General features: G+C 44.4%; 1 protein-coding gene across 3 annotated transcripts in view; it reads left to right on the top strand.

Moving 5' to 3' along the window:
• Nucleotides 1-22,146, top strand: part of SYNJ1 (synaptojanin 1) — an 85,310-nt gene that overhangs the window by 38,950 nt on the left and 24,214 nt on the right. The window contains exons 9-21 of one of the 3 annotated variants that reach the window (XM_036242574.1): nt 132-213; nt 3,006-3,158; nt 5,351-5,516; nt 8,091-8,114; nt 10,665-10,856; nt 12,933-13,046; nt 13,345-13,429; nt 17,083-17,223; nt 17,459-17,651; nt 18,187-18,345; nt 19,165-19,321; nt 20,384-20,501; nt 20,598-20,813. In XM_036242574.1, the coding sequence (XP_036098467.1) occupies nt 132-213; nt 3,006-3,158; nt 5,351-5,516; nt 8,091-8,114; nt 10,665-10,856; nt 12,933-13,046; nt 13,345-13,429; nt 17,083-17,223; nt 17,459-17,651; nt 18,187-18,345; nt 19,165-19,321; nt 20,384-20,501; nt 20,598-20,813 (1,800 nt within the window). The remainder of the gene's footprint in view (nt 1-131; nt 214-3,005; nt 3,159-5,350; nt 5,517-8,090; nt 8,115-10,664; nt 10,857-12,932; nt 13,047-13,344; nt 13,430-17,082; nt 17,224-17,458; nt 17,652-18,186; nt 18,346-19,164; nt 19,322-20,383; nt 20,502-20,597; nt 20,814-22,146) is intronic. The other 2 variants (XM_036242576.1, XM_036242575.1) reach the window with 2 other exon arrangements.

The raw sequence follows: 22,146 nt of genomic DNA, 5'->3' as shown, positions 1-22,146 counted from the left end.
TCTCCGGACCGCAGGCCGACGCTCTAACCGCTGAGCCAAACTGGCCAGGGCGTGAGTGCTACCTTTTAATCACCTTAATTTCTCTCCGTTTGTTTTAGTTTTGTTGTTTAACCTGAGTGAATTTGTTACAGGTGCCAGAGTGGTACAGTTCGCACCAACTGCTTGGACTGCCTCGACAGAACGAACAGTGTGCAGGCCTTCCTCGGCCTCGAGGTACGGGTGTGGCTGCGTGTGGCGTTGCGTGCCCTCCGTACCCACCACCTCTCGTCGTGTTTTATCCAAGGCATTCTTCTCTTCTAGTCTTTTTTGTTTTGCCAAAAGTTCCTCGTCATTTAAATGTTTCCTTTACCTGTTCTAAATACTGTCTGTGTTGCTGTGTTTTCCTCTTATTCCTTCGCTTTTCCTAAAAAAAACAAGACCCTGCTATTTACACTATTCCAATAATTGCCTCTTTTGCCTGTCTTTTGGAAAAAGAATAAACAAACGTGTGTGTGTGTGTGTGTAACTGGCCTCATTCTCTGTGTTGTCTTTCAAAAGTTTCTCTGGGCCCTGGCCAGTTTGGCTCAGCGGTTAGAGCGTCGGCCTGCAGTCCGGAGAGACCCGGGTTCGGTTCCCGCTAAGGGCACGTAGTACTTCGGTTGCAGTTTGTCCCCGGCCCTGGTTGGTCATGCGGGTGGCAGCCACTCGATGTGTCCCTTTCACGTCAATGTTTCTCTCTCTGTCTGTCTTCCTCTCTCTCCCTCCCACTCGGCCAGCTGTCATTATAATTTACTTAGAAAATACGACAGAAACAAGAAAGTGGAAGCAGCATTTGACCATTTGGATGGAGCTTTTTACATGGCTGTGTTTCTAGTTCTGTTTTTAATTGGTTGAATACATTTACTTAGATTCTGAGAGGAAGCTTACTGAAATACTTGAATGTCTTCATTCAAAGTATTACAGGTTTTGGCCAGTTTGGCTCAGCGGTTAGAGTGTCGGCCTGCGGTCCAGAGAGACCCAGGTTCGGTTCCCGCTAAGGGCACGTAGTACTTCGGTTGCAGTTTGTCCCTGGCCCTGATTGGGTCGTGCGGGTGGCAACCACTCGATGTGTCCCTTTCACGTCAATGTTTCTCTCTCTGTCTGTCTTCCTCTCTCTCCCTCCCACTCTATCTGAACAAAAAAATGGAAAAATGTTCTTGGGTGAGGAAAAAAAAAAATGTTTAACAGGTTTTAAGCCCGGCTGGTGTGGCTTAGTGGTTGAGCATCGACCCTGCACCCCGAGAGGTCACCAGTTCGATTCCCAGTCAGGGCACATGCCCAGGTTGTGGGCCCAACCCCCAGTGAGGGGCATATAGGAGGCGGCCAATCAATGTTCTGTCTCATCGATGTTTCTATGTATCTCTCCCTCTCCCTCCTCTCTCTCAAATCAATAAAGGGGAACATTTTTTTTTTTTTTTTAAAGTATAACAGGTTTTTGTTTTCAGACACCAACTTAGCTGTTTATCCACTGTCGTGTAAGACAGAGTGTAGTTAGGTGTGAGAATACTTCCTTGTACAGAAATTGGTTAAATGGTTACCACATTTACTGGTGAAACAGGCAAAACCAAATAAATAGTGAAAGCAGTTTTGCCCCATTTCTTGAAGCCCGAGAGCGTGGTCTGGGTGGCAAACGCGGGTCTGGGCGGGTCTGGCTGTGCTTCGTGCCAGCAAGGAGCAGCTCTGCCCAGCCCCCAGGCAGGCAGACCGGCTTGGGGTTTTTCCAATATGATTTGAGTTGTTGATGCCTCGAGAACTGTGGGTAATCTCCATACTTACAGGTAAGGTAAAAGAACACCAAACAGGACGGAATTAAGTAAAAAGTGAAGGAATGCAATATGGTGGATTCCAGATAAGAGAGGCTAGCTGCGGGCTGTGTCTTGTTCTGACCGCCGGATTCCAAATCTAGAATCCACGCTGAGTGGAGAGCATGCCTTTCGGACACTTTGCTCTCTGCGGCGAGGGAGAGAGACCCTGCACCCTGTGTCCCTCAGTCCTGCTCACACGCCAGTGTTGGTTTTGGTGTTTGTGACAGTCCAAGTGCAGCTCTTTTGTGTTCACCATTTCTTCACCTTATTACCTGACTTACAGACCAAATCTGATAATTGAGGGGACTTAGTTATTCTAATAGTTAAACTAGGTAAATGTTTTTTCTACTCTACTCCATGCTATTCAATAATTCTTTTAGGTAAACAAGGTAAAATAGTATGATTTGTAGGGATATTTCAATAAGATTAATTATATTATTTAATCAGAAAGGTGTTCTCATTACTACAAGGGAATATTCATTGCTTGTAGGTTTCATTAATGTGCTATTTACTTTAAACATAGAAATGGTGGGAAACAACACAATTTGCTTAGTAAACTAGGATGTTTTCAGAATTTAGTCCTACGTAGTCCTATAACTACACATTTTTGGTTTACTTCTGGTAGTTCTTTTTTCCCCTAAGTTTTTAAAACGACTTTCAGAGCCCTGGCCGGTTTGGCTCAGCGGTTGGAGCGTCGGCCTGCGGTCCAGAGAGACCCGGGTTCGGTTCCCGCTAAGGGCATGTACCTCGGTTGCAGTTTGTCCCCGGCCCTGGTTGGTTGTATGGGTGGCGACCACTCAATGTGTCCCTTTCACGTCGATGTTTCTCTCTCTCTCTCTTCCTCTCTCTCCCTCCCACTCTACCTGAACAAAAAGATGGAAGAATGTCCTCGGGTGAGGATGATAAAAAAAAAAAAAAAATGACTTTCAGAGAACAAGATGGGGGTGGGGGAAGAGAAACAGATGAGAGCGAAACACTGATTGGCGCCTCCTGTGGCCCCCACTGGGGATGGAGCCCACAACCCTGCCCCGGCCGGGAGTCAAACCAGCCATCTTCCGGTGCCCAGGATGATGCCCCACCAACTGAGCCACACTAGCCAGGCTACTTCTGGTGGTTCTTAAAAAGTCACATCACAATTAAGATATTAATATGCTTACAAAAATTTCTCTTTTGCGGTTGTAGATGCTAACTAAACAGTTGGAAGCTCTCCACTTGGCTGAGAAGCCTCAACTGGTGACTCGCTTTCAAGAAGTTTTCCGGTCTATGTGGTCGGTGAACGGCGACTCCATCAGTAAGATCTATGCGGGCACTGGAGCTCTGGAGGGGAAGGCCAAGGTGAGAGCAGCTCTGTCGCGCAGAGGACGCCCTTCTCCTCTTCGTGAGGCTTTGCAGTGGGCTCTCTCACTGGGGTTGCGAGGTGTCTGTTTCAGAACTGTCCCATCATGCTTTTACTCCCCTGTGACTTTGCCTTCTGTCGTGGTACTGATAGAATGGAAGGTGTCTCCCCCCAGGTTGGCAGGGTTGGGGGCTTAAGTGTGACATGGTTGTCCATTAGTGAGGGTCCACTAGGCCTCTGTATTGCTTACATTTTTTTAAATGAGTTTTCCCTTGCATATTTGTTTTACTTTTTATATTGTTTATTTTTATATAAATAATGTATTTTTAACCTAGTCATCCTTATAAGGGTCCTATCTTATTTGGTTTGGGTCCCTGGTACTTGACACAGTGCCTGTTATTTAATAGATGTGACAGGTATTAGAGGACAAATCAGTGAACAGTTCATGCAACACCTATTGGGAGCCCAGCATTAACAGGGCTTGATTAAGTTTATTTTTTACTTACCTTACCTTGAAAGGGAGACTGGCAAAATGTGCAGAAGAATGTGAGACGCGGACCTAATCACAGTGCTGCGCCGCGCGGTCCCCTCCCCTGCCGGCGTTGTCTGCCTGTTTCCCACGCGGTGTGTGGCCTGCGCTGAGGGACTCAGGAAGCGTACTGGAGATATTTTTCATTATTTTATATACAACACTGACTTTTTAAGGCTCCTGGCCCTAGTTGAATTGAAATCTCTACAATTCCTCAAATTACTTCAGAATAGAAACAAGATCAGTGACCACTTGTACGATTCTCATTCAGCCCATTCAGTGTAACAAGTGAAATTCTTTAAAGACCCATTCATCATCTCAAAGTCTTCTTTTCATTCCTTCATCTGCCTCCTCTTCTGTGTCTCCTAAAATGCAATGCCTGTGTCCAGAGGTGGGGCCTCACCTGCGACAGTCCCTTTTGTCCGACTCAGAAATAATACGTATTGACAGCTACGACTGTTTCTTCTCAAATGACCCTGTTTTTAAAAACCTGAAATTATTAAAGTTTCATTTATTCCTTTTACATTAAGAACATAATTCTTCCTATTAAAACTCAATTCTCTACAACTGTTGCTTAAAATTGCCTTTTATGTTTGCTTGGCTTTTCTTTTCTGCAGTGACTAAGACAGTGTATGTGCAGAGGGTACACACATTGGCGGTGGTCTCTGACTGCAGCCTGACAGATAGGAAACTGTGTGTTCATGTGCTAGTCCGCCTCGAACCAGGGTCTAACATCCCACCTGTTCTTTCTCTCCTTTCTCTGGGCTCCTTTGGTAATTGCCTGACAATGTGAATGGTGAGTGTCTTTTCAAATAACGTCCTTCGTGTGTGGAATCGCATGGAAGGGGTCACATTTTTAGACTCAATGACTGTTCTTTAAAGAATAAAAATAATATATTGCAAACTATTTTCCTAAGAGACAAAAGTTGTGGTGTTCTTTTTTTTAAAACAAGTATCCAAATCTGTAAGGTCAAAATAAATCTTTATGGTAATTAATATGCCTAAGTAAATATATGTTCATTGAAAGTTACATAGCTTTCACTGTATGAATTATTGTGAGTTTATTGTTTATATTATTTATATATATACATAGAATACAGTGACCTAAAATGTACAGATGGTAGTTTACATGTAATCTGTATTTATGAACTGTAATTAAAGTATCTTTTTAGATACTTATTCTTATGTTCAGTTATAGCTTTAACTAGTTAAGTTGCTTGGGAGTAATTTTAATTTATTTTCTACTATTGAAGTCCTTTGCAGCTTTTCTGAGAGCCTGTGAGTGCAGTGTGTCCTCCTCTATCCCCCTGCTTCTCCTCGCCCACCCGCCCCGGGTCTGAAGGGACCTGTGAGAAGCCATCCCTGTTCCAAGTGTGCTCCCGCTCACCTCTGCACTGTGAACAGTGCCAGACAGTCAGTGCTCTGGGGGTGCAGTTGGTGCAGTTGTGGCCTCAGCTTGTCCATCTCTGCAGAGCTGTCGTCCAAGAGAGGAAAGGACTCTGACATCTCGAGCCATTTTAATGTGATGATTTGATATTGAAAATAGAATGATTAGGTCCTTTATTACAATCAAATTACATACACCTTAGAGTTTCAGAATACCTGCTGAGTGAAAATAACAATATCTAGAATGAAAGTCCATGCTCCTTTCTCCCCCAACAGGCTGGAAAGTTAAAAGATGGTGCTCGTTCTGTTACTAGAACGATTCAGAATAACTTCTTTGACAGCTCCAAGCAAGAGGCCATTGATGTTTTGCTCCTTGGAAATACTCTAAATAGTGATTTAGCTGACAAAGCTCGAGCACTTTTAACTACTGGAAGTTTGCGTGGTATGCGTACTTACTTTATATTTTACCTACTGTGCGTTACTTGTATTCCTTCTGAAGTCCAAGAGATGAGTGTGAACTTACTTACATAAACAACTTTTAGATTGAGTTCATTATGATAGATTTGGAAGGATTTTCTATCAATATAATTTTTTAAAGTTGCTTTCTCCAAAGGAAGTTTATCTCTTTCAGAAGGGTTATATCATCAGTGGTATTATTAAGCCATAAATGGAGGCCTATGTATGTTTTCTTTCAGAGACTATGATGGAGGGGTAAATGGGTTAAGGATTGCTAACTTTACATAAGGCAGGATTTCATAGACTGTTCAGTTAGTAGAGCATACAATGGCCTAATCATTGTAGAAAACAATGCTTTACTGGAAAAAACAGTACCTATATTGGTTATTTTGCTGATCACCACCCCTAAAGTTTCTGTAACTTAGTCTTACCTTTTCATTGCTATTGCTTGACTACACAATAATTCATCTTTATTAATAATTTAAAATATTATTATTGGACACTACTATTCCCAGTTTTAACATTTGACTTAAATATATGGCTTTCAGGATGGCTTTTATCTTTTGCTGTGTTTTTTATTAAAATCAAAAGCATTTGAGCTCATATTAGTGGACATAATATTAAGTAGTATCGTGGGAAACAACACTCACTGTAAAACTTAATAAATTAGACTTCTTTACCCACATTTTTTATTTTAACTTTCCAGCACTCTGAACACTTTCATTTCCTCTCTTACCGTCAAAGCACACCTTTCCACGTCTCTCGAGAGGAGTTGTTCCTCATCAAGCATTGTACTCCTGGGTAGTTACTTGGTCAAGTGGGTCATCGTAGGTTTTTTCAGAATTTCTCTGTAGGCAGTAATTGCAGCAGCTCCTCAGGGGTCTGTGAGTGGGCTGGGACTGAGACCCACTGCAGCTCTAAAACACAGTCTGGTGCTGGCAGTGTGGCCCCGTGGATTGAGCATTGTCCCTGCACCAGGAGGTCATGGTTTGATTCTGGTCAGGGCACATGCCTGGGTTTTGGGTTCAATCCCCAGTCAGGAGCCTGCAGGAGGCAGCTAATCAGTGTGATGTTTCTCACATTGATATTTCTATCTCTCCCCCTCCCTTCCTCTCTCTTTAAAATCAATTTAAAAATTTTTTTAACAATCTGATCTTACGCTTTTGGCTCCAGGCCTTCTTGGTGGCTTCCAGCAGTGGAGCTTAGCTGATCTTCACCCTAACCCTCCTTCTACCTGCGCCTCCGGTGATGTGAGGCCTTGCAGAGAACCACTGAAAGCCAGCAGCTAAGGGAAAGGAAGGGGAAGGCGAGGGACCTAGAATTCCCAAGCTTGGTCATCAGTTGTTTAGTCTTCGGAACATTTTCCTGTACATAAAATACACCTTGAAAAGCAGTAAGGGCAGTTCTGCTGTGACACTTATTCCAAGACCTGGGGGTGTTCCATCGGGTGCATATTCAGGAACGCTGTGCGCTCACTGCCAGGTCTGCCTCAGTTTCTGCCTGATTTTGCCGGCAGTGACACCAGGACACACAGAACACTGGCCGCGGCAGAGGGAGGTGAGTAGAACATGGAACACATACAGGCGTGTGCACACACCTCGCACCCTCTGCCCACCCATCCGCTCTGGTGCTGTCCTTCCCCCATTCCAGAGACCCTGCCTCTGGCACTCAGTGACTCAGACGCTGCAGCCCTCCAGAGGCCGATTTCTGCAAGCACGCTTGGGTCTTTTTCAAGATGAAGTGCCATATTAAAGGAATATTTATTTATACACCTCTTAACCACTTAACACATGTAAAACTGTGCTGTTGTCTTTATCAGGTTCCTGTCTTTTTTGGTATGTCACTGCCGAAGCAATGTTTTGCCCTAACCCTGTTTTTCCCATAAGCTCTGTGGCTGGGACTTTGCACAGTTTTGCACAGCATACTGTTGTTTTTGGAATGTGTATGTTTTGTTAAAACTGAACTGATTGGATTTATCAGTTGGTGAGTCCCAGAAAGAATTCTAAAAGGTGTATGTTTGGGCAGTATCTTCCACATGGTCAGTATCCCCTGGCCTCTTGGGTTTCCAGTTCATATTCTTCTTTACGTGCATGTGCCCGCGCGCGCACACACATGAGCAGCCTGAGAAGCAGGCCCAGAACCTGACATAGAGTCATTGTAGGGCCCGGCCGGTGTGGCTCAGGGATTGAGTGTCGACCCTGTACCAAGAGGTTGCCCGTTCGAGTCCCAGTCAGGGCACATGCCCAGGCTGTGGGCCCGATCCCCAGTGAGGGGTGTGCAGGAGGTGGCTAATCGATGTTCTCTCTCATCGATGTATCTATCCCTCTCTCTCTAAAATCAATAAAGAAAAAATAATCTAGAGTCACTATAGGGTTTTTCTCAGATGCAAATGGTTTGCTTTAGCTGTTGTCATTTACTTTTCATGTCGGTGTCCTACAGCCATCAGAAAAAATAGTCATCAAATGAGGCCATCTGAGGATGTTTTGTCACAACACTAGATTTTACCTGTGACTTGCTGTTTTACTAACGATCCTTTGTTTTCTCCCTAATGCATCCATAGTTTCTGAACAGATGTTACAGTCAGGTAAGGTATAGAAAATCGTGTATTTATGAAAGTAACTGTTTCTTTTAGTTTTCTAAAGTTGATTCTGTAAATAAAGCCATGTAAATGGAAACTTTCTCTCATTTCCCCCTCAGCTTCTAACAGCACAAATGGATACCTTGTTTTAACCTGAGAAAAGAATTTTAGATTTGAGAAAACTGAGTAACTTCATTTAGAAGGAAATATGCAGCACTCTTTGTCATCCTGTAGCAAATGTTTCATTGCAGTGAATCCAGTAGTTTGCATTCACTTTGACTTCGTTGACAAACGTTAGTGGTATGCCTTGCTCGTGACATGCCAGTGGAAAGGCCCAGATGGGACTGTGTTCATTCATTTCAGAGAACTATCTGTGGTATTTGTGATACTCAGTGTTCCTCACTCCTAATATTTGAAAATACTTTCAAAATATTTGGAAAGGACTCATTTCTCATATCGTGGACGAAGTCGTCCCTGTCGCTGGAAGCCCCGCACGAACGTGATCTGATGACTCTTTGGAGGCATCAGGTGCAGCCAGGCGAGGGCCAGCCGTGGGGGAGCCCGCAGGGTTGCCTCCTCGCCCTTCCTCGGTGCCCTCATGCCTCGTTTTCTGGACAGTTTGTGCTGAAGGGCACGGCAGCCAAACTCCTGCCAGAAAGTTCCGTGAAAAACACATCTTTCCCCTCGCTTCAGACCTGCTGTCTCTTAAGACTGGTTTTGCTTCATCGTTGTTCTGAATGTTTTGAAAAAACTGGTTATTTTTTTGAGAAGGATGGATGAAGGGAGCAGTTCATATTTCTCTGAGTAATGTGAGCAGTCGTTTTCTGAAAGGGCAGTGTGGTGCTGCGGGACGGACGTCTGTTTGAACAGACTCATTTCTCTGCACATAAGGTGCCCACCATTGAGACAAGGCTGGGATTTTCACTGACTTTGTCAGTTCATACAATGTGGCAACACGTTTTTGTTCACACAGTTCATTAGTTGTCTTTCTGATTATTTTAAGCAGTTAGATCATTATAGAACTGGTGTTTTGATACAGAAAGGATCGCAGAAACTGTTTCATGGTAGTAACGATGGCAGTAGCTTCACTTATAGAAACCAGTCAGCCAGACCAACAGGCTGGAACAAATAACCTGCTTTCTTTACCCCAGCACCTCTGTGCAAGCAGTCAAATTATATACAGTAGTAAGAGGGCAGAAGGCTGTGTGTCTACCCCTAAGATCAGAGATGGTACGAACATGTTATTCCCTTTTTTTTTTTTTTTGCTCTCATTTTCTCATAAAACTATTGTATATTGGTATTGTAAACATAGAATAAAACTATATCATATGGTGAAAGGTAAGAATTGTTTTGATTTTCTTTTCCTTTGACCAATTAGCTGCATAATCTCTGTTTTTAGAAGAAGGGCGTCTTACGGCTCCATCCACTTTAAGGGTTGAGAATTTAACTTAACCAAAATGAAGTGCACTTCAGAAGGAAGAAAAATAGGTGTCAGTCAGAAAATATGCAGGAAGAGATGGGGGATTTCAAATGTATGAACATTTATTCGTTTAACAATTATTTATTGAGCACTTACTATGTACCAGGTACTCTTGGGCATTAAGCTAGCTAGTCCAGAAAATAAAGTAGACAAACATTTCTGCCCTCATGGAGTTTTTATTCTTGTGAAGGGAGACAGAGAGTTACAGAATAAATAAATGAAATACATAGTTTGTAAATGATGATAAATACTATGGAGAAAAAGCAAAGAGAGGATATATGGGAGGTTGGGACAGAATGCAGGTTTTAATAAGATGGTCAGGAAAAGCCTCCCTGCAAAGTGCAGACATGAAGGAAATGGGGGAGCAGTGTGGCAGGTGGTAGGAGCAGCCAGTGCAAAGGCTCTGGCAGGAGCCGGCCTGATACCCCTTTGAAATAGCAGGAGTCCAGTGGCTGGGCAGTGAGTGAACAGGGAATGGGTAGCAGGTGAGGGCAGAAGGGCAAGGCAAATCATCTAGGGTGTTGTCCACCACAGTTGAAGTTGCTTCTGCTCTGAGATGGCAGCATTGGTTAGTGACTCCCCTCTAGGACATCTCATTATCATCCATATTTGACTTTTCATCAGGGAGCTGGAATTCATCAAACCACCTGTCAGTAGCTAGAACTGTAAATATAAATGTTCTTAATTTTTATTGTTTGGGGAGAAATGAAATTTATATTTTTACCAGTCTTTGAATGAAACATCAATTGGCTATATTTCTAAAGATGTCCCGTCTCCATTTTCGCTCCTTATAAAAAAACAGCATCTCATCGAAACAGAACTGTTTGTTCTCCATGTTCTTTTTTGCCGTAATAACTTCATAATAGCTTTTCTCACTCTGGTTTATTGCATTTATGTGGTCTATCTTTAAATTGTGTTAGTTACTTGTATCAGGCTGAGCTCTGTGTTTGAGGCTGGTATCTTTCTGTGCCTGTGCATGAGTCTTATGATTGTGCTCCAGACATTCCCAGTTATGAGAATGTTTCAATGGTTGTTTTAATGCAGTTAAACTTCTATTGTGTTTTGTTTTTCATTAGCCTCTTCCAAAGTACTGAAGAGCATGTGTGAGAATTTCTACAAATATTCAAAGCCCAAGAAAATTCGAGTATGTGTTGGAACCTGGAATGTGAATGGTGGGAAGCAGTTTCGCAGCATAGCTTTTAAGAATCAGACGCTCACCGACTGGCTGCTTGATGCTCCCAAGTTGGCTGGCATCCAGGAGTTTCAAGGTTGGCTTTTGTAATACAGATGTAATGAACACACCTGACTGATTTCTTAACCTGACAAACACAGTAGCACATCACAGTATGCATTTCTTTATCAAAGAAGCTTGGATTTATACATTTGAAGGCCAGCATTTTTATAGAGCAAACCTATCAAAAGCTTTCATCTTTTTTTATTCCTATCCTCACCCGAGGACATTTTTCCATTTTTTGTTCAGATAGAGTGGGAGGGAGAGAGAGAGGAAGAGACAGAGAGAGAAACATCGACGTGAAAGGTACACATCAAGTGGTTGCCACCCACACGACCCATCCAGGGCCGGGACAGACTGCAACCGAGGTGCGTACCCTTAGTAGGAACCAAACCCGGGTGTCTCTGGACCACAGGCCGACGCTCTAACCGCTGAGCCAAACCGGCCAGGGCAGCTTTCATCTTTTTTGTTCCTAGATTTTTATTTTCTACTTTATAAGAAAATATAATGGTAAGATAAGCCTTTTCTTTTGATATTTGATCCTCAGGAAATGGAATCCCTACATAAACAAATATCTTTAAAGGCAACCATAAATATAAGAAAAACCAGTTCTTATTCTTTTTATTCTTTTAAACTGACATAAAGCCAACTTATTTTGTAATTGATCATTCAAGTTCCATTTTTCTTTCTTCTTTTTTTTGTAGGTGCCCCTAGTGGGAACCAAACCCGGGACTCTCTGGTCCGCAGGCCAATGCTCCAGCCGCTTAGCCAAACTGGCCAGGGCTCCATTTTTCTTTCTTATTTTTTTTTTTTAATCCTCACCCGAGGACATTTTTACATTCATCCTCAGATAGAGCAGGAGGGAGAGGGGGAGGAAGAGAGAGAGAAAGAAACATCAATGCGAGAGAGACACATCGACTGGTTGCCACTCACACGACCCCAACCGGGGTGGGGACAAACTGCAACAGAGGTACGTGCCCTTAGTGGGAACCGAACCCAGGACTCTCCGGTCCATAGGCTGACACTCTAACCACTGAGTCAAACTGGCCAGGGCTCGAGTTCCATTTCTCAAACCTAGTCCTCAGTTTAACCACTGAGATGAGAAATATTCAGGGTGGATAGGACACAGTCTTACATGACTTGTAGTAACATTTGTTGGTACTTGGCAGCGTAACTTACTTTCTCCTTGTTAAAAGTGGTGGTTGTTTGAATCGAACATTGAAATGAAGATGCTGTTATTAAGATTTTGCTTAGAGTTATGAATTTGAGGCTGCTTCTTTTTTTAAGTCAACTTTAACTTCATTTTTAAGATGGTAACGTTAGCCAAGTATTCTATGTGGAGGTCATGTGTGGAGGAAATCATGTGAGATGCAGATTTTACCTTTTTTAGTCATCTTCAGTCATCACATTCTAAACCTGGGGTTTCCCCCAAACTTTTATTAAAATGCTCCTTTTCACATTTTACCTTGAACCTAACTTGAAGTTGTAGTGATAATAATTATAATAATAATAACTAACACTACAGTTCTCAGCCCTTCACACCTGTTTAGTCCTTAGAACAGACATACGACAGACACTGTCAGTCTCACCATTTCACAGAGGATGAGACAGACTCGTCAGGGAGGCGACCTGCCCAAAGTGCTGCCACTGGTCGTGGCAGAGCCGGACCGACTCCGGCCGCTGGGCCACAGAGTCCGCCACTGCGCTGTACTGTGGCCTCGGGCAGCGGCTCGTTCTCCGCAGCCTGTCTCCTGTCCGCACGGAAAAGGCGAGGGGATCGGACTCGTGACGTGTGTTGTGATCGCTAATGCCATGACTTATGCAGGAGCCTCGCATGTCATAGCAGTCAGTAAATATTCTTGACTTCTCAGTATCAGTTTATAGTATTCGTAGGCTCTTACTAGCTTCTATCCGAGTTTCTGAATACTTGGGAATTACCTTGAGCAGCTTCTGTTCTTTCTCAGCCTTAGTCAACTCTGAGAGCTGGTGGCTACAGCCCAGGGCTCTGTCCTGACCACGTCTCTTGTGGCCCCGGGTTTCTCCCGCCAGGCAGAGGCAGGAAAGATCAGGCCTGTGCTTTTCACGTGTGGACGTGAACATTCTCTCCCGACAGTTCCCTCTCCTTTGGTTTCTCCGCCACTTTGTGTCTGTGCCTTTCCTGAAGACTTCCTTCCCCCGTGTTGGCTCACTTGCCTGTTAGGAGCAGCTCATTTCTCTGCTGTCCATGGTAGGAACTGGAGCTTGAACTGGTTCAGAATGATTTCTGAAGAGTCTTAAGGATACTCTAGAATAACCACCTTAAAGTAGCAAACTTAGGACCCCTGAATAGAAAGTAAATTTAAAATAATTTTGTCCTACTCATGGGTTTTTGCCTTCCATTGGAATCTGGTTAAACTGAAAACACCAACATGGGTTTTTATGAGGTCTGGTGTTGAGTGATCTAGCTGTGTTGGGGATGGGGTGGAGGCAGGGTGCCATTGAACTAAGGCTGTATTCTAATGGTCTGTCTCGGTGCTTCATTGTAGAGAAAAGAAGTAAGCCAACCGACATATTTGCAATTGGCTTTGAGGAAATGGTGGAGCTGAACGCTGGAAACATTGTGAATGCGAGGTGAGCCACGAGAAGCGCCCGGGCACGGGCTACCTGCAGACATGGAGGGCCGGTGACTGAGCAGTCATAGTCAGGAGAGACTGAGAACATGTAAAGTTCCTTTTTAAACTGTTAAATAGCAGTTCTCAAACTTGGGTATCAGGATGTTTTCTACCCTCTTAAAAATATTGAAAATCTCAAAAAACTTTTATGTGATTATATCTCATTTATCACATCAGAAATTAAAAATGAAACATTTAATTCATTTAAAAATAACAATAATAAACCCACTATGTATTTTTTCCTCTGAAAATTAACTATTTCCCTAAACAAAAATGTGCTGAGAAGGATGGCATCATTTCATAGTTTTATGAATCTCTTTAATATCTGGTTTAAGATAGCTGGCTTCTCACACTTAACTTGCATCAGTCTGTCATAGTCTGTTGGTTTGGTTGACGTATATGAAGAAAATTACATAAATATGTAGTTAGAAATTGAAATATTTTAATAGCCTTTTCTAATAATTTCCTCTCAGAGACTATACCAAAATTCAGCAGAATAGTTTCTTAAAGTTTAGTTGCAATGTGGAATCTAAAATCACAGCAATGAACTTTTTGTGCAAACATTAATTATTTATAGGTCTCTCTTTTACTCATGCATGGTTTTGAAACATTGCTTATTGTTCATTTGGAGAATACGAGTTCACTGAGTTTTGTAGATCTTCAAATTTTGACACATTTCCTTATACAATATCAAAACATCATATTGGTTGCCATTATCACTGATGTAATCAGCACACTCTTTTAAATATTTGGAAGCTGTCAAGATCATGGTAGCAGATAGAAGTTTTCTTAAATTCTCATTTTTGCTTAAAAACTCAAATTTTATCATTGGGAATACATGCCATTGGTTGTTTCCCTTGAAAAGACAGGATTGGTTGAAAAAGTGTTTGCTAAATAACCCAAGTTTGAATAACCAGTCTGTCTTTAGTTTTTTCAAGTAAAAATTGTTTTCCATTAAAAAAGTGACAGCCCGGCCAGTGTGGCTCAGTGGTTGAGCGTCGACCCAGGCACTCAGAGGTTGTCAGTTCAATTTCTGGTCAGGGCATATGCCCAGGTTGTGGGCCAAATGCCCAGTGGGGGGCATGCAGGAGGCAGCCAGTTGATGTTCTCACTCATCAATGTGTCTGTCTCTCTCTCCCTCTTCCTTCCTCTCTCTAAAATCAATAAAGAAAAAAAAAAGTGACAGTTCACCTCTCAGCTCGAACTGTCGAGTGCTTCTCCAGGAAGCGACTGTCCACACGAGTGCAGGGCTGTGTGTGCTTCCGGTCATCCCGCGGCGCTAGGGGGCATCAGTGTTTGCCGCCTCATCGAGGGTAGTCTTAGGGGAAGTGGCACTGTTTACACTGCTGGTGCATGGTGGCGAGGGCAGTGGCAAGCCGGAGAATGGTCTGATGCCTGGGTCCGTGCTAGGGCATCAGTGTTTTTATCCATTGTGGCTTTGCGTCGTGGTGCCGATAACGGTCAACACAATGGAAGAGGCACACAATGCCTTAGTAGTATCACGAAAATGGTTTTGAGCTCATAGGTTTTGGGGTCCCCCAGAGATGTTCCCAGACCATACTTTGAGAACTGCTGTTCCAAAGCCTCATTACAAATACAGATTATTTGAGTGAAACCCAAAGCTTAAGTGCTTTATTTTTCCAAGTATGCCTGCTTTTTAAGTTGAACAGTTGTCCACCTTTGATGACATTTTTAACGATTTTCAGAATAAAATTATGGGCTGAAATAGTAAGATATCAATCTTGCATATAACATTTTTTAAAGAAATTTTTGCAGTTTGACAAAAAATACATTGATTGCACAGTAGACACCCAAGGGTGCTCTGTGGTTCCCTTGGCTTGAGTCTGTGGAGAGGGAGGTGTGCCGGGACGGGGCTCGCCGGGACGGGGCTCGCCGGGATGGGGCTCGCCGGGACGGGGCTCGCCGGGACGGGGCTCGCCGACATGGTGCTGGAGGCTCGAGCTGAAGAAAGAGATGAAAGCCATCATTCTCTTCAAAATCTAAGTCATGGTGGAGGGACGACAGTGGGTAGAAAGTCTGTCTTCCGGGTTTGTTTCGGGAGGCAGTATGGCAGGCTGTTAGGTAGGTAAGATAGCTGGGTGTGAGGTCATCTATCTGGTTCACCACGTGTCATTTCTCTGACCTGGAACAATAAGAAAAAACTTCTTTTGCTCTCCATTAGAGGTTCTTGGGCATAAATGTATTACACTGAAATTTTATAGATAAAGACTTAAGTATTTATCCTGCCTTCTTTGTATGAACTGTGTTTAGGGCAGTTGTGAAGTTAAAAGTCCTTTCTAGAAGAATTCCAGCTTATTACAAATGCTTGTGGAATGCTGAAATTACAAAATCAACATTTGCAACCCCTGATGAAAATAATCCAGGCAGTAATCACCAATGGGTGCTGAAGCCTTAGCAGGATTGAAAGGGGAACTTGTTACCATAACGAGTTCAGATTGTCATGTCTGAACATCGAGTCAGATGTGACATCACAGAGATTGTGTACCTCCTGCTGCAGTGCAAGGGTGACATCATACCTGTCTGAAAAGCCGGTCAGGTGTGACATCACAGAGATTGTGTATCTCCTGCTGCGGTGCAAGGGTGACGTCATACCTGTGAGGTTCTCTTTGCCCAAACAAGTAAATAGAATCAAATGTGTTTCCTAAGCGCCTACATTAACAAGTTTAAAACAAATGTGAGAGGGGAGGGGCAAGTTAGATACCATGAGGACACACCAGCCAAACCCAGACTGTTGAATATATTACAGACAAATGGCCCAGCTTCTTCAAAAAGAGGGGTGGGGAGGATTGAAAGACAATTAAAGATTAAGAGAAATTAAGCAAAGGAATGTGTGGGCCTTGTTTGGACCCTGTTTTAAAGAAACCAACTGTAAGAAGACAGTTTAGATAATCAGGGAACATGAGCTAAGGATTAGGTCATGTTAAGGAATTGTTACCATGGAAGTGTGATGATGGCATTGTGATGATGGAGACACGGACATGTCCTCTTACATTGGAGATGTACGCCCCGTATTTCCAAGTTAAATGGCATGTTTCTTAGATTTGGTCTAGAATATTCCAGGTTTACCCTACCCCATGAGAAAAAAAAAGTGAGAGGGGATAGAGAGAAAGGGTTGGTAGATGTTGACGATTGTTGAAACTGGTAATAGATGTGAATGGTGGTTTATTTTATGATGGTCTCTTCTGTGTCTTACTTGAATTTTTCTATAATAAGTTTTTTTTTTAAATGTTATAATCCAGAAAAATAAGAAAAGGGTGGGGGGAATGCATCTGGAAACATACTCCTCTGTTACCCCCCTTAAGGGAAAAGCGAGGTGTGTGAGCCGAAGATCATCCCAGGTGAGTGCGCCTTCGAAATAAGCAGCTGCAGTGTCTTTGTAACACAGTGCAGCTTGGATTCTGAAATGTGGATTCTGGCTAAATGTCGGGCTTTCCTTTTTAAAGGAAACAAGCCCACTTCCGTGAATTTCACTGTTGGGATAAATTTCGTGACTGCTGGTAGTCTTGCTAAATTGGGGCATATGCACTATTGAGCATGACGGACTACTGTCTGACGAAACAGCTGTGTCCTGTCTGCCCCTCTGCCTGACAGCACCACGAACCAGAAGCTGTGGGCCGTGGAACTGCAGAAGACCATCTCCCGGGACAGCAAGTACGTGCTGCTGGCCTCCGAGCAGCTGGTGGGCGTCTGCCTGTTCGTCTTCATCAGGCCCCAGCACGCGCCTTTCATCAGGTCAGCCCAGCATGCGCCGGCCACCTCGAGACCCTCCTGCGCGTGCTCTTGTGTGCAGTGTGTTTCTGATTAAAGAGTCACTGAGCAGAGTTGTGAACATAGCATACTTTCAAAACCTCACCCTCCAACTGCCACGTTCTGCGCAGTTCTGTAGTCACGTACCACACATCCCTAACTCTTGCGCACCAGGACCTGTCGAAATGCTGGATTTGGACCCAGGTTCTCTGTGTTACAGGGACGTCGCAGTGGACACGGTGAAGACGGGGATGGGGGGTGCGACTGGAAACAAGGGAGCGGTCGCCATCCGCATGCTGTTCCACACCACCAGCCTCTGCTTCGTCTGCAGCCACTTCGCCGCAGGGCAGTCCCAGGTCAAGGAGCGGAACGAAGACTTCGTGGAAATCGTCCGGAAACTGAGTTTCCCTATGGTGCGCCCTGCTGCCATGCCCTGAGACGGAGCTCTGCCACTGTGATAGGCACCCACTCCGTGTCCATGCTTCAGGGTTTACGACAGCCCCGGAAACCGCGATGGATTGATTCCTCTAGCTAGATATTCCGTGTGTTGTTGCTGTTGGGTTAAATAAGTGGAGCATGTCCAGGGTCGAGGCTGCCGTATCTGAGGCAAAGAAATAGTTGTAAACATTTTTTTTTTTTTTTTACTTCCTCACTTGCTATTTTTCCATTTATCTTCAGATAGAGTGGTGGGGTGGGGAGGGAGGGAGGGAGGGAGAGAGAGAGAGAGAGAGAGAGAGAGAAACATCGATGTGAGAGAGACACATCGACTGGCTGCCTCCCTGACCAGGGCAGAACCGCAACCGAGGTAGGTGCCCTTGACCGGAATCGAACCTACGACTCTCTGGTCCACAGGCCGACACTCTAACCACTGAGCCACACTGGCCAGGGCTAATTGTTAATATTTTTAAATAGTTTGTTTTGAATTTTAATTCCATCTCCTTCTTGTAGGGAAGGATGCTGTTTTCCCATGACTACGTATTTTGGTGTGGAGATTTCAATTATCGAATCGATCTCCCTAATGAGGAGGTGAAGGAGCTCATCAGGCAGCAGAACTGGGACTCTCTCATAGCAGGAGATCAGCTCACCAACCAGAAGAACGCTGGGCAGGTCCGTCGGCCTCGGGAGGTGCTGTGCGGGTGGGGGGGGGCCTTGGCTCCGCAGCGCGCTCGCCTCCGCTGCTCCGGATTCTTTGTGCTTAGTAAACATATGCCTGTAGTTTCACAGGTACAGAATTACACTTACTTTAAAAAAAGAAGATAAGGAAAGGAAAAATCCACATTAATTCCCAGGAAGAAAAATATACTGTCTCCGTAAGATTAATTTTAAGTAGAAGAAGATACTTTTTTCCATAGTAATAGTGAAGTTAGAATCTTGGTCTTTGGGACTATGGTTTTTTTATTTTAAGAACCTGTGGTAATATGCTAATATGCTTTATTTTTTTTCTCCTCTCATTGCTTATATCATCTGCCTTTTTGCAACTTACTCCTCAAAACTTAGGAGCACAAAATTTTGGAAGGATTATGTAAAGTCCTCAGAGTAGAGGCGACTGTGCCCCTTGCGGCGGTGCCTTACGGCTGCCGGGCACCCTCGGACACATGCGCCACTTGCCCTCTTTGGGCCCCGGCCCTCTGAGCAGGGGACGCAGACCGCGTGGTTCCCAGAGCCCCGAAGGTCTGTCTGCCAGGGCTCGGGGCGGGGGAGTCCCGTATTCAGAGGCCGGACAGGTGGCATGAGGAAGGCCGCGTCAGGTTGTTTGTCCTGAGCTCTGTCCCCTCAGTCGAGGTGTTGATCAGAGCACACACGGTCCGTGTGAGAGTCCACACACAACCGACATGTAATGAATGGCTGTCTCAATGAAAACAGCTTTTTTGCCTTTTAAGCAACTTATATGTATGTAAAAACTTACTTTGTATATGTTTATTGTAGATTTTCAGGGGATTTTTAGAAGGAAAAGTGACCTTTGCTCCAACATACAAATATGATTTGTTCTCTGAAGACTACGACACCAGTGAGAAGTGCCGCACCCCCGCCTGGACCGACCGTGTCCTCTGGAGGAGAAGGAAGTGGCCTTTCGATCGATCAGGTTGGGGGGCTTCTTCCTGCAATGAGTTGGTGCAGCGTCTGTGAGGAAGAGGGGTGATGTGACTGTAAGAAGAGGAAGCCATGTATTTATTTTTACATCTCTAATTTTTCAAAATTAAATCTGTTAGGGTGACAGTGGTTAAGAAGATCATATCGGCTTCCGATGTACAGTTCTGTGATACGTGAGCTGTGTGTTGCACTGTGAGCCCATCACCCAGAGTCAGATCTTCCCCCACCAGATATTGGACCTTTTACAATTTTTTTTTTTTAATGGGCAGGGATTGTCAGCCTTTATTTTATTTTTAATTTTTTTTTCTTTATTGATTTTACAGAGAGAGGAAGGGAGAGGAAGAGAGATAGAAACATCGATGAGAGAGAACATTGTTTGGCCGCCTCCTGCATGCCCTCCACTGGGGATTTGGCCCACAACCTGGGCATGTGTCCTGACCAGGAATCGATCTGGTGACCTCTTGGTTCATGGGTCGACGCTCAACCACTGAGCCACACCAGCCGGATGCTTTACAATATTTTTAACAAAGGTTATCTAGGATAAAATAAATAAAATTTAAATATAAAACAGAATTTAAAAAATATTCTCAGCCTTGCTTTTAATTATTTATTTTTGTCTATTTCAATGACCTTATTTCATAGAAAGAAGCAAAAAAAGTCTCATGACATTTCCAGTTGAACACTACTTGGTTTGAACATGAATCAAGTGTCCACATATATTAGGAGCTGCTACATCTCTATTGAATTATTTACAAAATACTGTCTGGTCACAGGCCTTGAAGTAATCCGAGAAGTAAAGCCTCATCTTAATTTTTATTTTTATTAAGTAAACATAAAACGAAAACGTTACCAGAAAGCCTTTCTAACTTTAAGGTGTCTGGACACTTGCCTGTTAGGCAGTGTGTGTGGCCCCCGGGCTCAGACGGCGTGAGCTACCGGCACAGGCAGACGGCTCCGCTCTGGCTCCGCTCCGGCCCCGGCTCCAGCTCCTCCGGCTCTGGCTCCAGCATGGTTGCGCTCACGTGGCTTCTCCTGTGTTCTTGTCTCACTGTAGCGGAAGACTTAGACCTTCTCAATGCTAGTTTTCAAGATGGAAGCAAAATCCTCTACACGTGGACTCCTGGTACTTTGCTGCACTACGGGAGAGCCGAGCTGAAGACTTCCGACCACAGGTTTCCAGTCTTGGTGTTTCTGGTGGAGCTTGAAATGTATTTGATCTGTGTCTTTTCCGAGCCTTTCTAACAGTCTGTCTTCATTTTTGCCTGAAGGCCTGTCGTGGCGCTGATAGACATCGACGTATTCGAAGTTGAAGCTGAAGAGAGGCAGAACATTTATAAGGAAGTCATCGCCCTGCAGGGCCCGCCGGACGGCACCGTGCTGGTCTCGGTCCAGAGCTCCGGCTCAGAGAACAGCTTTTTCGACGACACCTTGATCGACGAGCTGCTGCAGCAGTTCACGAGCTTCGGTGAAGTGATTCTCATCCGGTGAGTGGGACATTTCTGTGCAGGAGCAGCTCGTGATTCATAGATCGTGTTTTCTGTATTCGAAATTATCTCATTTTAGTGTTTGAATAGTATACGAATATTTTTATTTTCAAACTATAGGAAAATTATACTACAGAAATGAACTCATAGGTTTTAAAACTGAAATCTCTACTTAGAACATTTAAGTTGAGTAGTGAACTCGATATGGATGATTGATGACCAAATGCGTGCACACTTAGATGCCATCTCTGAGGCCCCTGGCTGTACAGCTCATGCGCCCTGTGACGAATGAAGATGTTACTACTGTTTTATTTTTTAAAAGACAGTAAGAGTAAACTGGAGTGATATTTTTTCCCCTCTTCAGTTTAAGAAATTTTACGTTTTAATTAGTTTTAACTCATTTCATTTTCAATTAAGGTCACTGGCCGATACACACACAGAAGTCATGCATTTCCTTGCATTTCCTGAGTCCTTGGGTGACTCAGCCTTCTGCTGAGAACCAGCGCCTCTTTGGTTGTGTAGAAAGGGGTCCTCTTCCCAGTGCAGGGCAGCTTTGAGAGTTCCATGGGCAGAGGCGCCTTCGGTTTCTTCTGTGTCGTCTGTCTGCACACTGAGGTGCTTCATAGGGGTCTGGTGCCACATCTTCGTTAGGTGCCTGGGAAAGCAGAGGGGAAACTGGACACTCGAGTCCTGTTCGCAGTCTACGGGGAAGGTCAGCGTGTCGTGGCTTCCCCAGTTCACAGAGTGGAGGTGGTGCGGCCTGTCGAGTGAGAGCAGGCCTCAGAAACCCAGAGCGTAAACGAGAAATGGAAAAGTAACTGTGATTAGACTTCCCAAAAGCTTAAAAATGAAACAAAAAATTCTCAAAATCTGAAGACTTTAGGAAGTCTACAGTGAAGTCTCCAGGGTTACAAATGGCCGTAAGCTTTGCCAAGTGCAGAAATGCCAGACCACCAGGAGCATCTCGTGGGCTGGGGCAGCACGGTAACAGATAAGTGCCCTTGGCGCGCGTGTCAGATGCTGCACTGGCTGGGAGGACCCACGGTGTACCCACGGGACGGAGACTGACACAGGAAGAGCCCGTCTGTCTTCACCACCTGGTCTCTGAAGGGCGTGGGGCTGAGTGGGAGCCAGAAGCTTTCCTCGGCATGCTTGTCGTTAGGAAAGGCACTGGGAACAGCACAAGGCCTGACACAGAGCCATGAGGTGCCTCCACAGCTGGACGGTGCTGGGGTCACTCCTCCGGGCAGCCAGTCGGAAGAGAAAGGACTCCTGTCACCGGGAAGACTAAACTGATTATCACCTTCGGTCTAGAGCGAGACAGCCACCAAGG

The sequence above is a fragment of the Molossus molossus genome, unplaced genomic scaffold, assembly GCF_014108415.1.
Source record: "Molossus molossus isolate mMolMol1 unplaced genomic scaffold, mMolMol1.p scaffold_m16_p_5, whole genome shotgun sequence".
NCBI classification, from domain to species: Eukaryota; Metazoa; Chordata; class Mammalia; order Chiroptera; family Molossidae; genus Molossus; species Molossus molossus.
This window is presented reverse-complemented; position numbering and strand designations above follow the sequence as displayed.